The following is a 17,283-nucleotide window of genomic DNA, read 5'->3' on the forward strand; positions in this document are numbered from 1 at the left end:
TCTACCCGGCATCAGTCTGCAAATTGAACGCAAACAAGAAAGTGAGTCTATCGTTAGTGCCGTGTGAAGTCCTTACTTAAAATTGAAATTTTGGTCATCGATAAACGTTGTGATAAACCAAGTGAATCTACAAAATAAAATAAAGCACCATGATTGTTGTACCAATGCTGTCCAGTGATTTATGGGACGAATGTCCCTATGAGTACACACGTGGAGATCATTTTCCTAGTGGATTCATGATAACGTTGAACAGCAAACCCAAGTCGTGTAATCGAAAATCGGATTGCCTCAATCCAAAGCAATTGATCGACCATGTAGAGAGTCCAGTAAAAGAACTATCACCTGAACATTTCGAACTCAGATTGAATGTTCAAATGTTCAAACCAGAAGAGATTTCAGTGAAGGCGACTAATCAGTCCATCATTGTTGAAGCCAAGCATGAGGAGGATAATGGAAACAGTTACGAATGTGAAGAATTCATTCGACGGATACGACTACCACCTGGATACGACAGCGAACAAATTGTATCATCGATGTCGTCCGATGGAGTATTAACGATCAGCGCACCCAAGTTGGCGCTACCTGAGCCTGTAAAAGAACGCACGATAGCAATAAAGTACGAAAATATGACAAATGCAGAGCAAAAACAAGATGAATCGAAGACTGACCAGAGTTTTACGTTGGAAGATCTCGACGAATAGAGAACATTGCATTCATAGTGTTAAGTTTTTTAGTGTTATTTTTAATTATTAATGGATTTTATTTAATTTCAAGACTACTTGTTAATAAAAAAACCTTTTCCACAAAATATTTTAATCACGGTGTATATATTTTTTCAAATATCACACTTTTTTATAAGATAATGTAAAGAGTTTAGTCTTAAATGTTCTAGAGAATTAAAAAGCTCAAAACCTTTTTTGGGTCTTTCAAAACTACAATTCCAAAATTTCAATATAAAAACTGTAACAGGGTGGAAAGGTAAAGGGCGCATATAGGGAAAATATGCGCTCTTCACCTTTTCACCTATATCAACTGGGAGCATTTTGCAAATATTTGCAAAAAAACAAACTTCTCATGAATGGGGAAACTATACAAAATAGTAAAATATAATTTAAATTCATTAGCTTACAATTATTGGAAACCGCATCTCAATTAGACGTTCCAATAAATCTCGGGTACTTATTCAAAAGAACGTATGTGATTTTGTGAACAAAAATTCAAACGACGATTTGTCCAATCTGATAATACTCCCACGCAAACCATCACCACAGGCAGGTAGGGCGAGCCTTCGGCTACCTATTGGTGGTGTCGGTTTGCGTGGGAGTGCTATCAGATTGGACAAATCGTCGTTTGAATTTTTGTTTACAAAATCACATACGTCCTTTTGAATAAGTACCCAGGAAATATTTTAATATAGGTATGCCTTAGTTTTTTTGGACTGAATTATGTAATTTGTACTTCTTTAACGCTGCTTTGATATTTTGAGGAAGCCAAGATGTCCCCTGAGAAGTTTATTCGTAACGTCGCACAGATATGTATTTAGCTTGGAATTAAAAGGGTTTCCATCATTGAGTACGACAACAGATCTGAGAAGTATAAATGATCCAAGATGGTGTTAATGAGAATGAAGGAAAAAAAGTAATGCTTAACGTGATAACGTGATTCTCCCTCGATTGCATCTCGACATACCTCGGGTAGACGCATTGTCCCAATAAGAAGAAGAAGAAGTGTCATGGTTTGAAATTTCAAAATCATTCGAAATTAGCATCGTTTGGTAAGAAAGATTGCACCAGTTTTCTCCTCTCAGTGGCCCAGTTTCAAAAAGCTTTTAAAGGACGCATTTTATGGATCAGGAGTATGATCAATATATCAAAAGAGATATCTATAAATATCTATAACCAATTGATATCATCGTATACGATACAATCGATACAATCGTATACAATCGAGGCAATGTTCAAATAGTTAAAATTTTAACATTTGTACAAGGTGGAAAAAGATCATCGTGAAACTACTCTTTCCTGAATCGTCAACAATCAGTACCTAGTCCGACCAAGATGCAAGAGACTCTCCGGCAATCCCAGGGTCGGCTAACTACTGGGTAATCAAGGGTTTTTCGCGGTAAACAAAAACTAACACCGGGAACTTTCACTTTTCTAATATAATTTTATTTTTCCTAATTGTGGCGTGTGCGTGTTGTTCTGTGTAATAAATTTGTGTTAATTTGTTAAGTGTGACCTAGTTCTAAAGATGGTACCGGTACATACCGCTGCTGCTGATAATGACGGGAGCAGAATGGCCGACAGAGCGACTCCTGTCCAGCTGTGCGACCAGAAATCTCGCCGGAATAGCGGGGCGAGCGGCTATGCGGACGATCTTCGTCCGACGGGACCAGCAGGCGTTGCTGGACGATGGTGGGCAGGCGTCTTCCCTCGTAGGCGTGATCGGCCGGCCGTGGCTTAGCCACCTTGGACGGCCGAGAGGGGAATTCCTCCTTTACGGTTAGGGCCTACGGCCCGAGGAATCGTCCGATGAAGGACGTCAGTATCCTTGACGGATTAGGCGCGGAAGTCAAATGACTTCGCGGGCCGAACCGTGTGCTGGACGAATTGGCAGTTCGAAAAAGACATAGGAAAAGAGAGGTCCTGAACACTTTTCCCCAATGTGCAATCTAGCTCCTGCTAGGAAGGGGGGGGGGGAGTTGATCACTGTTCTCACTGCACTTAAAACAGGTCTACAGCACACGGACGCCTGATATTAAAGAGGCCGAAATTTGGCAATGGCTTCTCTTTTAAAACAAATTCCCTCCATATTTCCCGCAATTTTGCATGTCATTTTTATCCAACATGGCATTTATCCAAACTTGATGCCATGTTGGATGTTTTATAGCACTCTCATATAATTACAGCGGTACCAAACCCTAACGCTTCTGTGGTAGCTCTGGTGGTATTACACGAGAAACGTGAAGGCTCCGACAAAACAACATGACAACAAAACAAAAATTAACAATTTGTAACCAAACGGTTACAATCGTTTGAACTTAAAATGTACCGTGGTTTGAACATTCGTCCAAGTTCCATTACTGTTGTTTAGCTGGAGCATTTTGTTTACATGAAAAATTAGCTATTTTTATAACGAAAATTTAAACAATTTCCATACTTTTCGGATAAGTAACACAATCCAATGAAAATGATGAATTGATAAAGAAATTTGCGTCTCAATAGGGTTTTCAGCATTTTTTCGAATTTAGTTGATACGAGTTTAGTTCAAACTAAGATGAATACACTACTGGTGATGTATTCAACTTTGTTCAAACCATGGTACTGTTATGCAATTATTAGGTTTTTTTCAATGAAATTATTCATAAAGTGTAATACTAAGATGTTTTAGAAAGATAATGAACTAAGCTTTCATGTAAAGTTTTTTTTTGCAGTAAAGTGTTTCTATGTAAGAAATAATTGGACCTAGTTTCGACGACATTTCGAAACCCTTTTTTTAGGTTCTAACCATGAGTGGATATACTAACACAGAAGTATGAATAAGTACTAGACTGTTGATGGCGCTGTTTGGCAATAATAACGTTCTCTCGATACATGCTTCAATGTGCTAAGTAGAGAATTTTTGATTTATCAATTACATTAGCTTGCCTTTTGAAGAACAAGCCTCCAGGAATTTAAAACTAAATTCACTCGCGTTTTCAAGGGCACACCACTCAATATGGAAGCAACACACAACTGTCATTTTTACTATTTCACGCATGGCACGACGCAGCAAATCTGAAATAAACGGAACATTTTTTTTTAGTCTTTTTAAGGTGTTTTTTTAATCTACAGACTAAGTTCAACACCGGAATAAACGGAACACATTTGTGCATAGCTTCCGCAGTAAGGCCCTTGAAAACGCGATTAGATTTAAGCTTGAGTGCAGGGAGGCTTGTTCTGGAAATCTTGGCTCTCATAAATGTGTAAAATTTATCCGTGGTTCGAATAGCACCATGCTATTTAAGCAATTACTCTTTATTTTAGTGAATTTTGACACAGGTTCGTTCTGACTGACATGATGTTTGCCTGGAATCTTGTTTAGGTATCAAACCGTGATCATCCTGTTTGTCCTCACTGTCCTTTACTGTAGTCACAAAATGATGGACAGCCAAATTGATCTATCATAAAGCGAGAGAAAAGTATTTAATTCATTTTTACTAGTTGGTTGAAACTTTACACATACGCATTTTTACCTTAACAGCAGGGTTCGTCTCTTCTTCTTCTTCTCTTTTTTGATTTGACTGCACCGCACAAGTCGTAGCCATTTTTGCATTTGTAGCTCATTAGGCTTACGAGATGATAGATTTCACATGCCCCTGGAATTCGTCAAAATTTACAATCCGAAAAAGTCCTAATCCGGACCAGGAGTTGACCTCAGCCGAACATCTTCCCCCTAGACTAGGAAAAGGTCCTAATTTTCTCGTACTTGGCTCCAGATTGATTTTGAATTTGTTGGTGGTTGCATTGAGAGTAGAGCCAGAATTTTAGGACGATACAAAACTTTAATTGCACCATGGTCTTCTATATCGAGATTGCCTTGCCTTAGGTTTTTGAACGTTCGATGGAGCTGCGTAGTTATTGTAGATAAGACTGTCAGCGAATCGACTCCGCGTAATCCTCTGCCGTAATACTGATGAAGAGCACGTTAAGTGGGCCTTTCGAGCCTTCATTACACCAATCTGGAAATAAAATCTATATGAGAGTAATTTACACTTATCGTAAAACTAAAAACATTGAAATATTTTTGAGAAAATTTCCCTACACCTAATGTTGACATGTTTGTTTTCTTATACAAATGTCATTCGTTTGTTTGCGAATATAAGAACGTACATGAATGATCCAGAACATTCACCCTTATTTGAAGTATGTATACGCATACAGTGAAATAAATTATTATATTCATACGCATCGTACATAGACTTATGCAGGGGTTCATCGAATTCACTCACCCGATGGATTTTGACATTTGAGCGGGTCGTCTTCTCGAACAAAAGTTCATTTTGCGTTCATTATGCGACCCGCTCAAACGTCATAATTTCTTGGGGGAGTTCATTTTGCGTTAGTCTATTCATTGAACATGAACATGAATATACCTATTCATTCACTATCCATACATTCATTACACTATCACTATCCGTTACGAGAAGTTCAAAGAAAGAACAGTGTTTCGATGAGAATAAGAAACATGATGAGCCTACAAAAGCTCGCCTAACTCATTAACATGTCACACAAGGTGTCTATTTCACCTGCCCACTCGTGAATTTGTGATTAATTTAAGGTCAAAATCGAAATCAGTCATATGATTGAGCAGGTTAAAACCGTTAAAACATCTTGGTTCTAGCTGAATGTCTTCTAGCCCAAAAAAGTAGCAGTTGATGGAAGCGGCGAGCAGGAACGTACCTGTAAGGTGACACGATGCAGCAGCTCAACGCAGCCGGTAGCATATCAAAGACGAACAATGCAAAAGTACAGTCTTCGGCGGAGAGATTCCAAAACTTATCAGCTGACCCGAGAAGGAGAAAATAACTCAATAATACCTAATTATGTTATTGGTACCCTACTCAGTTATGAACTTGAAGTGCATATGAGGTAAAATAGCAACGAAATAATACAAAAAAATAATATGCAGAATACATAAGACATAATATTAAAATATCAAACGCGTAACAAATTATTATTCGTTAAGTAATAAAATACCAGAGTATGTTATGCCTGAAGTATTTGTCATATTCATTGTTGGCTTAATTTTTTGGTATTTTCACCTCTTATGCAAGCCGTATTCTGTAATCGAGGTCGTTGCTGGTGCTTGGAGTTAACGTTGTTCGTACTGTGGTAATCGCAAAGGATCGGTCCGGATTAGTCTACTGAGTGTGAAGCGCACTACGCAAGCGCGCAAACTACGTTGAACGGCGTCTAAATCGCTGAGCCTAAATATTTCAAAGCATTCACGTTGTTGAATTCCGCTGATACATGCTTAATACTTAAATTGCGTTTTCTGTCAATTGTTACGCCAGAAAGTGACGCGGTCCAATAAAATTCCATCTGCCGAGTACTCGAAATCGATTTGCGTCCTTGATCGGCAGAAACTAATAATTCTGCTTAGTTTGGAATTTAAATCCATGCCAACGTAACGTGCTATGATGTCAAAATCGTGCTGTAATGTGTACTTAGTATGCGAGAAAGTTAAAACTCATGCTTCAATCCATTTCGTTTTAGATTGTAATTAGATAATGCATTTTGATTTTTGATTGCAGATTGATTAAGCGAACTTGTTTATCATTAGTATTCAATTTACAAAGCATCCATAATACTATTTGAAGTGGATATTTTAAATATTAAATTGTGTTAGCATTTGAAAGTTAGAAAAAGGTTGTCAAAGTAAAAGCTATATTTGCTATATCTGAACGTATCTGCATTCTAACCAAATATTCTATAGAAGTATATAAGGTAATAAGTTAATTTACTTTTCAATAAATTTCTACTACTCGCTTGGGAAATGTTTGGAGATTTCTTTCTGATTGATGACAACAAATATACATTTATGTCTAACAAACAATGTATGTCCTAACTGTTTGGCATTTCTCATAAAATTATTCAATAAATATGTAAACTAATTTGAATTATAAACTATCAGCATCTACTTTTTCTCATCAATGTTATTATTCGCCTGTGCTTCCGATTTCTCATTTGGCTGACTCTTCGGTTGACCAGTCTGTACGATTGGAATTGTTCTCAACCCTTCTGGCTCAGGTAACGCTTTCTTCGGGGCCGATATGGTCAGTATTCCATCTGAGGACAGCGACGAAACGATCTGGCTGGCATCATGTCCGACTGGAAGCTTGTACCGACGAACGAAATGTCTCGAAATCTGACCATGTTCGTCCTGTTTTTCCTCGTGTTTGCCTTCGACGATAATACTGTTGTCCGTTGCCTTAACTGTAACCTCTTCTGGTGCGAAATGCTGAACATCCAAATTAATTTGGAATTTATCGCTGGTAACGTTGATAGCAGAACCAGAGTCCCGGAGCGGTACCAAATTAAAATTGCGCCATGGTCTTACATACTGGGATCGGCGCTGATTCTGAATGGCTGATTGTGCCGCAGCACGGGCTGTTAGCAAATCATTCCTACAGATTCCACTGCCGAAATGTTGATCTAGGACACGAGGCAGTCGGGGTTGACTGTCCCAGCTATCATCCCACCAGTCACTGAACAAAATCGGAATGAGAGCCATTTTTTATTTCTCACAAAACTTTGATTTTAAATGCACTTTAAAAATTGATCTCCTGTATTTGCTTATCTAGCACTTTACGCTGCTGTTTTCGTTTTCAACTAACTACGGTTCCCACATTCACCCGTTTATATAGTATGAGAGCAAGCCGTGTAGAAGGCGCATGAAAAATCTAGAAAATTCACCCTAATTCGAGCAGTACGCAAACCAAACAGAAAAACGGAGGGGTATGGAGTTGATTCATTTTCTTAATTTATTGCACATGTAGATAGGTACATTGGCAATAGTGAACTCCTAGTAAAGCAGATGTCACGCTTGTTTTTAATTATGCGTAGAAATCTCCATTGAATTGGCCACATGTTATTTAAACCCCTTTTCTTTCAAATTTAGTTATGGGCAACTTAAGTTATATGGCGACGTATCGATAAAATCATCTTTGGGATATCGAATTGAACACAAATTAATGGGATCTCTTATTGATTCTTCCAACGATTTCTATACTCCATGTCGAGTTAATCTGTTCCGTTATTAAAGCGTTTCGCTTCAATACATAGGGGAACTGTTCCGTTTTCAATCTCACTGAACATATATTCATCTCATCGCGAAACAAAGAAATACGGCATCAATTTCGTCGCTTCTTTTTGCTAACATGCGTGCTCACTGCTGAAAAAAATCACTAAAATAATAAACAAATCAAATACCTCTTCATTGGTTTGTTTTTCGTAGGACCAATATCGGAGCTATGAGATGAAGTCCAGGAGCAGTAACCCTAATTCAGTTCACATTTCCAGTTTTTACAATGAATGGAGGAAGGACAATTCAAATTCTGCTAAAGCGATTTATGATAAAAAAATAACATAGCTTTACTGCTGACTTTATAACATGTACTTTATAACATACTTATATTAATAGCAATCATAAAACAAAAATTGAGGCGCAAAATGCAATTGCTGTTTCTCATTTTTATGATTTTTTTTTTCATCTCGCTGCCGAAGCGTGATAGCAACAAAATAAACTACATCGATCAAGCCGGAATCGTCCATGTTGAGCACATTTTTTATTATAGATGCTTGTTATTCCGTGTATAGTAGAAAATCGAAAATTTGTTTTCAATAAAATGAAATATCTGCAGTTATCAGACGTCGCAACTCATTTCTGATTAGTGCGCATGATAGTACATCCATGTGTGCATGATGCGCACTACTAATGAAATATTTCAAATTGTCGCGACTCGCGTCGCAGCGCGAGTGCTCAATCGCGCGGTCCGGTTTGGTGGCGGCCCGACAATATAATGAAACAAATATCCTAACAAATACCCATAATATACTTCAAAATTTGCTGACTGACCCCTATAGAGCAATTCACCCTACACAAATGATGAATAATTCATTCCCGTGCTTTCTCGAAACCTCGAGATCAGCTCGTTTCTTGATTCATCCATTCGAATGAACCAGAATGTTACACATTCGAATAAAACACCGATGCATCTCTCTATTCGACATCAGTCTGAAATTTGAAAGCAACCAAGAAAGTGAGCCAATCGCAAGTGCTGTGAGAACTCGTAGTATTATCGAACCAAGAATAGTATTTTTATCATCGATATACATTTTGTTGAACCAAGTGTATCCTGAAAACAAAATTAAGCATGATTGTTGTACCAATGCTGTTCAGTGATTTATGGGGCGACCGCGATTCCGGTCCCTTTAAGCACTTACAAAGAGATGCTTTTCCTGGCGGATTCATGATAACGTCTAACAGCAAACCCAAATCATGCACCCATGAACCGAGGTGCCACAGCCGCAAGCGATATAATGAACAGCGGGAGAAGCTGATGGAAAGAAAATTACCTGAACAATTCGAACTCAGATTAAATGTTCAAAAATTCAAACCAGAAGAGCTATCAGTGAAGGCAACTGATCGGTTCATCATTGTTGAAGCCAAGCGTGAGGAGGATAGTGACAATAGCTATGAATGCGAACATTTCATTCGACGATTTCGAATACCACCTGGATACGATGACGGCAAAATAGTATCAACATTTTCACCGGATGGAGTGTTAACGATTAGCGCCCCCACGTTGCCGCTTGCTGAGCCACAAAAGGAACGCACGATAGCAATTAAGTACGAAAAGATGTCAAATCCAGAGAAGAAACCTGATGAATCTACAAGTGACACGAATTATACATTAGAAGATCTCGAAGAATAGATAGCATTGCATTCATAGTATTAAGTTTTTTCAGTATTATTTTTCAATATTTGTTATGACTTTTGTTTTTTAAGATTACCTGTGAATAAAACACTTCTGATTTTATAGAATAGTGTATATAAATACTTTAGATATCACACTCCCCTTCGTCTTACATTTTCTGAAGGGAAAGGGTTCTCAAGAAGCTCAAAAGATAATACAAAATTTATATTCTGTTCGGCTATTTCAAAGATAAAAAGTAAAAGGATGAAGGATGCATTTTTTAATTTATTGCGTAATAATTTGTGTAAATAGTTTTGCAATTAACATTTCAAAGTCGTTATGTCTGATTATCCAAGAAAATTTGAAAGTTTAATCTATTCATTTATAGGATATAGCATATTTCTACAAAGCGCTGGTAACATAAGAACAGAAATAGATATATGACAACTTAAATTTGTTTGTGTAATTATGGATTTGTTCTGAACACATGTTTGCAAATGTTCGGCCGACAATGTTCATGTCATCCGCGAAACAAATAAATTGACTAAATTGACTAATCTGTTAAAAATCGTTCCCCGGCTCTCCGCTTGACATTCTAGCGCAATGTTGAACAACAGGCACTAAAGTCCATCACCTTGTCTTAGTCTCCGGTGTGATTCGAACGAACTGGAGTGTTCGCCCGAAATCTTCACACAGTTTTGTACACTATCCACCGTTGCTTTGATCAGTCTGGTAAGCTTCCCAGGGAAGCTGTTCTCGTCCATAATTTTCCATAGCTCTACGCGGTCTATACTGACGTATGCCGCCTTGAAATCAACGAACAGATGGTGCGTTGGGACCTGGCATTTTTGGAGGATTTGCCGTACAGTAAAGATCTGGTCGAGCGGCCGTCAACGAAGCCGGCTTGATAACTTCCCACGAACTCATTCACTAATGGTGACAGACGACGGAAGATGATCTGGGATATCACTTTGTAGGCGGCATTAATGATGGTGATCGCTCGAAAGTTCTCACACTCCAGCTTGTCGCCTTTCTTGTAGATGGGGCATATAACCCCTTCCTTCCACTCTCCGGTAGATGTTCAGTTTCCCACATTCTGACTATCAGTTTGTGCAGGCAAGTGGCCATCTTTTCCGGGCCCATCTTGATGAGCTCAGCTCCGATACCATCCTTACCAGCTGCTTTATTGGTCTTTAGCTGTTGGATGGCATCCCTTACTTCCCTCAAGGTGTGGGCTGATTGGCTTCCATCGTCCGCTGAACTGACGTAGTCATCTTGAGTGAGCCCCATCGAGGTCACCCTCTTCCGGCAACGCTGCCTCGAGATGCTGCGCGTATGCAGTGGCGACATCAGGTTGCTTCAGTCGCTCTAGGTCGTACCGCGGCGGTCGTCGGCACCGAACATTGTTGATGACGGATAGTTTTGGGCGCAGTTTAACCATCACCAGATAGTGGTCAGAGTCGATGTTAGCGCCACGATATGTCCTGACGTCGATAATGTCGGAGAAGTGCCGTCCATCAATCAGAACGTGGTCAATTTGTGATTCTGTCTGCAGTGGTGATCTACAGATGTACCGATACGAAAGGCTGTGTTGGAAGTATGTGCTGCGAAAGGCCATATTCTTGGAGGCGGCGAAATCAATTAGTCGTAGGCCGTTTTCGTAAGTCAGCCGGTGAGCGCTGAACTTCCCAATAGTCGGTCTAAACTCCTCCTCTTGGCCAACCTATATATAAGAGAGCGTGAGAGTAAATCGTCGATTTCCCCTCTTGGGAAAAGAATGTTGCAAAAGCCAGTTTTTTTTATAAACTAAAGCAAAATACAACCAAACGAAACATCCACCGGATATAATAATGTCTTCGCTATTGTCTGATATAGTTTTGATACAAAAATACTTCACCATCCAGCTGGAGACTGCTTTTTCTCCTCCTGGGTGGTTTTATCACTGAGGGGTGGTACGAGCACGTGGCTGTCTTTCTCGTCAATGACTGGATGACGGTAATTTGAGCCACTACGAGGAACATCTGAATGGCGCTGAGAGTACAGGCAGTGAAAGGCAGCGGAGGAGATGACTTCGTCAGTTGAGCGGACGATGGAAGCCAACCAGCCCCCACCTTGAGGGAAGTTAAGGATGCCATTCAACAGCTAAAGACCAATAAAGCAGCTGGTAAGGATGGTATCGGAGCTGAGCTCATCAAGATGGCCCCGGAAAAGCTGTCCACTTGCCTGCACAAACTGATAGTCAGAATCTGGGAAACCGAACAGCTACCGGAGGAGTGGAAGGAAGGAGTTATATGCCCCATCTACAAGAGAGGCGACAAACTGGAGTGTGAGAACTTTCGAGCAATCACCATCCTTAATGCCGCCTTCAAAGTGATATCCCAGATCATCTTCCGTCGTCTATCACCATTAGTGAACGAGTTCGTGGGAAGTTATCAAGCCGGCTTCGTTGACGGCCGCTCGACAACGGACCAGATCTTTACTGGTCCAAAAAAATCCTCCAAAAATGCCGTGAATACCAGGTCCCAACGCACCATCTGTTCGTTGATTTCAAGGCGGCATACGACAGTATAGACCGCGTAGAGCTATGGAAAATTATGGACGAGAACAGCTTCCCTGGGAAGCTTACTAGACTGATCAAAGCAACGGTGGATGGTGTGCAAAACTGTGTGAAGATTTCGGGCGAACACTCCAGTTCGTTCGAATCGCGCCGGGGACTAAGACAAGGTAATGGACTTTCGTGCCTGCTGTTCAACATTGCGCTAGAAGGTGTCATGCGGAGAGCCGGGTGTAACAGCCGGGGTACGATTTTCAACAGATCCAGTCAATTTATTTGCTTCGCGGATGACATGGACATTGTCGGCCGAACATTTGCAAAGGTGGCAGAACTGTACACCCGCCTGAAACGTGAAGCAACAAAAGTTGGACCGGTGGTTAATGCGTCAAAGACATAGTACATGCTTATGGGCGGAACCGAGCGCGACAGGGCACGCCTGGGAAGCAGTGTTACGATAGACGGGGATACCTTCGAGGTGGTCGAGGAATTTGTCTACCTCAGATCCTTGCTAACGGCTGACAACAACGTTAGTCGTGAAATACGAAGGCGCATCATCTGTGGAAGTCGGGCTTACTACGGGCTCCAGAAGAAACTGCGGTCGAAAAAGATTCGCCACCGCACCAAATGTGTCATGTACAAGACGTTAATAAGACCGGTAGTCCTCTACGGACATGAAACATGGACAATGCTCGAGGAGGACTTGCAAGCACTCGGGGTATTCGAGAGCCGGGTGCTAAGGATCATTTTTGGCGGTGTGCAAGAAGACGGTGTGTGGCGGCGAAGGATAAACCACGAGCTCGCCCAACTCTACGGCGAACCCAGTATCCAGAAGGTAGCTAAAGCCGGAAGGGTACGATGGGCAGGGCATGTTGCTAGAATGCCGGACAGCAACCCTGCAAAGATGGTGTTCGCTTCCGATCCGGCAGGTACGAGACGGCGTGGAGCGCAGCGAGCGAGATGTGCAGACCAGGTGCAAAACGACTTGGCGAGCGTGGGGCGTATCGGAGGATGGAGAGATGCGGCCTCGAACCGTGTATTGTGGCGTCGAATTGTTGATTCAGTGTTATCTGTTTAGATGTAAACTAAATAAATGAAATGAATCAATTTGATTTACTTATTTTTTAGTTTTAACAATGATTTTACAATGTAAGTGGTAGGCCTCTGGCCCTTCAACTTTGTATAAAATGTATTTATTATTCTAAATTGTAGTATGCAGTGGAGGTAAGTAAGGAGGGGCCCTCCTTAGCCGTGTGGTAAGACCCGCGGCTACAAAGCAAGTCCAAGCTGAGGGTGGCTGGGTTCGATTTTTGGATTGGAAATTGTCTCGACTTACCTGTGCATAAAAGTATCATCGTGTTAGCCTCATGATATACGAATACAAAAATGGTAACTTGGCTTAAAAACCTTGCAGTTAATAACTGTGGAAGTGCTTAATGAACACTAAGCTGTGAGGCTGCTCTGACCCAGTGTAATGTGCCAATAAGAAGAAGAAGAAGTATGCAGTGTTCCTATTGGATTGTCCTGCATTTTGGCCTTTTGTTAAAGTATTTGTTGCTTTCTTTCAAATACACAAAAACTCAAATGAATTCTATCAGAAAAAGAATATAATTCAGTACATTATTTATTTAAATTATTAAAATCTATTTTTCCTCCTCAGCCTTATTTTTCGTTTGAGCTTGCGAGTCCTCGATTGGTTGTCTCTTCGGTTGACCAGTCTGTACGATTTGAATCATTCTTGGCCCTTCTGTCTCAGGCAGAGTTTTCTTCGGGGCAGATATTGTCAGTACACCATCCGACGAAAGCGAAGAAACGATCTGGTTGGCGTCATGTCCGGCTGGAAGCTTGTACCGACGGACAAAGTGTCTCGAAATCTGACCATGTTCGTCCTGTTTTTCCTCATGCTTGCCTTCGACGATAATACTGTTGTCCGTTGCCTTAACAGTGACCTCTTCTGGTGCGAAATGCTGAACGTCCAAATTGATTTGGAATTTATCGCTGGTAACGTTGATAGCTGAACCAGAGTCCCGGAGTGGTGCCAAATTAAAATTGCGCCAGGGCCTTACGTACTGAGATCGGCGCTGATTTTGAATGGCTGATTGTGCCGCAGCACGGGCTGTTAACAAATCATCTCCGCAGATACCACTGCCAAAATGCTGATCAAAGAGACGAGGTAGTCGAAGTTGACTGTCCCAGCTATCGTCCCACCAGTCACTGAACAGAATCGGAATAAGCGCCATTCTTACTTTTCACAAAACTTTGAGCTTTAAATGCACTTTAGAAATTGATCTCCTGTACTTGCGTATCTAGCACTTTACACGGCTGCTTTCGCTTTTCTTTTGCAACTGAAGATGATCCAGGCATTCATCCGTTTATATATTATGAGAGCACATCGTGTAGAAGGCACATGAAAAATCGAGAACACTTACCCTAATTCGAGCAATACGTAAGCCAAAATCTGTTCAGTGAGTGCTGGTTCATTTCTCAAAATTTTGTCTTAAGTCTAGTGAAGGCAGATAGATGAAGTAACCAATAGTGGACTTCCACTGAGTTCACATTAACTCACTATTCATCCCTCTGCCTGTAATGCACATAAAAACATTGATAACAAAAGTTATAATGCAATCAATAAAGAAAAACCTGGCTAAATTTGAATTATGCGATTGCCAAGCTGTTCCAAGCACCAATTCAATTAAAAACTTGGAACAGTTGTAATTACACAAGAATCGTTTCAAATGTTCCTCAGCTCTATAAATCTTTAGATATAACAAATGTGTATATAAATAGATATGAATGAATTCCTTGCTGCGTTTACGAAGCTTAAAAAAATCCATTCTATCGGCAGTGTTTCTCTTTTATGGACTATACAATAATTTGTTGTATGTACAATTCATGGAAAATAGCTTCGCAGTATAGTCCAACATGTGTAAAATTAATCTTCTATCTGTCTCTTATCTTTTTCTTCTTCTTATATAAAAATGGTCTGTGTTCGTATCCGCATAACTAGCAAACAGCTGGATGGATTTTCTTCATTCCTTCAGCAGATATGGGGTTTATATGATATATTCTACTATGCAGAACAATGTCTGCCGGGTCGACAAGTTTCATATAAATTCTGTTTTTACACGATTTTTTTCGCTGGGTTTTTGGATCGTGTGACTTCAATTTGTCAACAAAATCTTCGTAACATGTTTCAAAAAATCCTGAATAAATCAAAGAAAAAATTACTTTATAATTAATATGCGTTTAACATTCAGGATGAGTGCAAAATTGAGAAAATGTAAATCTTGTAAAAACAGAATCCAGTGTATTTTTATACTCTTCAATTTGTTGAGATCTCCAATGTAAGATAATTTACCATAGGTATAATGATCGATTCATTCTCGTGTTTCCTCGAAACATCGAGAGCTGCTCGTTTCTCGATTCATTCATTTGAATGAACCAGATTTGCAAATTGATACTCCACAAAGCAAACAATCAAAATGAGACTATCTTTAATCTGAAATTTTTGTTCATCGAAATACCATCATGATTTTTGTACCATTCCTTAAGAGCACTCACGAAGGGGCCAAATCGTGTACTCACGTAAATCGAGCTGCTGCAATCCCAAGTTGCAATTGGTTGCTTTACCTTGTAGTTGTGGACTGCCGACAAATTAGCAAATCTGGTTCATTCGAATGAATGAATCGAGAAAAGAGCAGCTCTCGATGTTTCGAGAAAACACGGAAATGAATGATTTATCGTTCATATATCTATGGTAAATTGTCTTATAGCGGAGACCTTAGCAAATTACAGAGTATGAAATAATAATTTTCTATGTAGTTCATTCTAAACATGTTGGACTATACTCCGAAGTTATTGTTCCGTGAATTATGAATACAATGAAGTATTGTATAGTCCATAAAAAAGGTACAACAACGAAGGGAATAATTTTTGAAACAGCAAAGGTATTTATTTATATCTATTTATTATACAAATATTTGTTATATTTGAAGACATATCACTGAGCTGAGGAACAATTGAAACGATTCTAGATTAATTCGAACTGTTACACGTATTTCATTGTATTGGTGCCTGGTACAGTTTAGTAGACCATGAATAATATGTGAATCGGATATTGTAAATTTAGCCAGGTTTTTAATTTGAACTTTTGTCATCAACGTTTTATGTGCATTACAGGTAGAAGGTGAAGTGAGGCGAGGCGAGAAGTGAATCAGCACTCACTGAACAGATAACCCAATTGAATGACCGTTCACTTTATTTTATTCGCGTACTGCTCGAATTAGGGTAAGTATTCTAGATTTTTCATGTGCCTTCTACACGATGTGCTCTCATAATATATAAACGGATGAATGCCTGAACCATCTTCAGTTGCAAAAGAAAATCGAATACAACAGTGTTGAGTGCTAGATAAGCAAGTACAGGAGATCAATTTCCAAAGTGCATTTAAAGCTCAAAGTTTTGTGAAAAGCAAAAATGGCGCTTATTCCGATTCTGTTCAGTGATTGGTGGGATGCTAGCTGGGACGGTCAACTCCGACTTCCTCGTATCCTAGATCAGCATTTCGGTATTGGAATCTGCGGAGATGATTTACTAACAGCCCGTGCTGCGGCACAATCAGCCATCCAAAATCAGCACCGATCCCAGTATGTAAGACCATGGCGCAATTTTAATTTGGCACCGCTCCGGGACTCTGGTTCTGCTATCAACGTAACTAGCGATAAATTCCAAATCAATTTGGACGTTCAGCATTTCGCACCAGAAGAGGTCACTGTTAAGGCAACGGACAACAGTATTATCGTCGAAGGCAAGCATGAGGAAAAACAGGACGAACATGGTCATATTTCAAGACACTTTATTCGTCGGTACAAGCTTCCAGCCGGACATGACGCCAGCCAGATCGTTTCGTCGCTTTCCTCGGATGGTGTACTGACAATATCTGCCCCAAAGAAAGCTTTACCTGAACCAGAAGGGCCAAGAACGATTCAAATCGTACATACTGGTCAACCGAAGAGACAACCAATCGAGGACTCGAAAGCTCAAGCGAAAAATAACGCTGAGGAGGAGAAATAGATATTAATTATTTAAATAAATAATGTACTGAATCAAGTTCTGCCAAATAGTATATATTTTTTCAATTTTATTTATTTGTATTTGAAAGAAATCACCAAATATATTACAATAGTGGAAGTAAAAGTTTGCTGTATAGAGAATTCCTGAATTTCATGTTATATATATATATATATATATATATATATATATATATTCAATA

General features: G+C 39.8%; 5 protein-coding genes and 1 long non-coding RNA gene across 6 annotated transcripts; 3 read left to right on the forward strand and 3 right to left on the reverse strand.

Annotated features, from left to right (window-relative positions):
• Positions 1 to 810, forward strand: LOC134210881 (protein lethal(2)essential for life-like). Its single transcript, XM_062687282.1, has one exon. It carries the CDS (start codon positions 150 to 152, stop codon positions 699 to 701), a length of 552 nt encoding a protein of 183 aa, XP_062543266.1. The 5' UTR covers positions 1 to 149; the 3' UTR covers positions 702 to 810.
• Positions 811 to 2,146: 1,336 nt separating this feature from the next.
• On the reverse strand, positions 2,147 to 4,822 carry LOC134215148 (uncharacterized). Its single transcript, XR_009980046.1, has 2 exons — positions 4,235 to 4,822; positions 2,147 to 4,159 (listed from the first exon to the last, which is right to left on the reverse strand). It is a non-coding gene; the product is annotated as an uncharacterized LOC134215148 (long non-coding RNA).
• A 1,753-nt stretch (positions 4,823 to 6,575) lies between these two features.
• LOC134215149 (protein lethal(2)essential for life-like) lies at positions 6,576 to 7,390 on the reverse strand. Its single transcript, XM_062694397.1, has one exon. The coding sequence runs from the start codon at positions 7,273 to 7,275 to the stop codon at positions 6,679 to 6,681; it is 597 nt and encodes a 198-aa protein (XP_062550381.1). The 5' UTR covers positions 7,276 to 7,390; the 3' UTR covers positions 6,576 to 6,678.
• A 1,372-nt stretch (positions 7,391 to 8,762) lies between these two features.
• Positions 8,763 to 9,588, forward strand: LOC134215150 (protein lethal(2)essential for life-like). Its single transcript, XM_062694398.1, has one exon. The coding sequence runs from the start codon at positions 8,918 to 8,920 to the stop codon at positions 9,476 to 9,478; it is 561 nt and encodes a 186-aa protein (XP_062550382.1). The 5' UTR covers positions 8,763 to 8,917; the 3' UTR covers positions 9,479 to 9,588.
• A 4,012-nt stretch (positions 9,589 to 13,600) lies between these two features.
• LOC134210883 (protein lethal(2)essential for life-like) lies at positions 13,601 to 14,372 on the reverse strand. The gene has a single exon (XM_062687284.1). The coding sequence runs from the start codon at positions 14,249 to 14,251 to the stop codon at positions 13,655 to 13,657; it is 597 nt and encodes a 198-aa protein (XP_062543268.1). The 5' UTR covers positions 14,252 to 14,372; the 3' UTR covers positions 13,601 to 13,654.
• A 1,996-nt stretch (positions 14,373 to 16,368) lies between these two features.
• Positions 16,369 to 17,136, forward strand: LOC134210882 (protein lethal(2)essential for life-like). Its single transcript, XM_062687283.1, has one exon. The coding sequence runs from the start codon at positions 16,488 to 16,490 to the stop codon at positions 17,082 to 17,084; it is 597 nt and encodes a 198-aa protein (XP_062543267.1). The 5' UTR covers positions 16,369 to 16,487; the 3' UTR covers positions 17,085 to 17,136.
• The last annotated feature ends 147 nt before the right edge of the window (positions 17,137 to 17,283 follow it).

This window comes from Armigeres subalbatus, chromosome 2 (genome assembly GCF_024139115.2).
Source record: "Armigeres subalbatus isolate Guangzhou_Male chromosome 2, GZ_Asu_2, whole genome shotgun sequence".
Classification (NCBI taxonomy): Eukaryota; Metazoa; Arthropoda; class Insecta; order Diptera; family Culicidae; genus Armigeres; species Armigeres subalbatus.

Coding starts and splice junctions, on each gene's coding strand:
- LOC134210881 (XM_062687282.1), top strand. CDS start 150: ATGATTGTTGTACCAATGCTGTCCAGTGATTTATGGGACGAATGTCCC.
- LOC134215149 (XM_062694397.1), bottom strand. CDS start 7,275: ATGGCTCTCATTCCGATTTTGTTCAGTGACTGGTGGGATGATAGCTGG.
- LOC134215150 (XM_062694398.1), top strand. CDS start 8,918: ATGATTGTTGTACCAATGCTGTTCAGTGATTTATGGGGCGACCGCGAT.
- LOC134210883 (XM_062687284.1), bottom strand. CDS start 14,251: ATGGCGCTTATTCCGATTCTGTTCAGTGACTGGTGGGACGATAGCTGG.
- LOC134210882 (XM_062687283.1), top strand. CDS start 16,488: ATGGCGCTTATTCCGATTCTGTTCAGTGATTGGTGGGATGCTAGCTGG.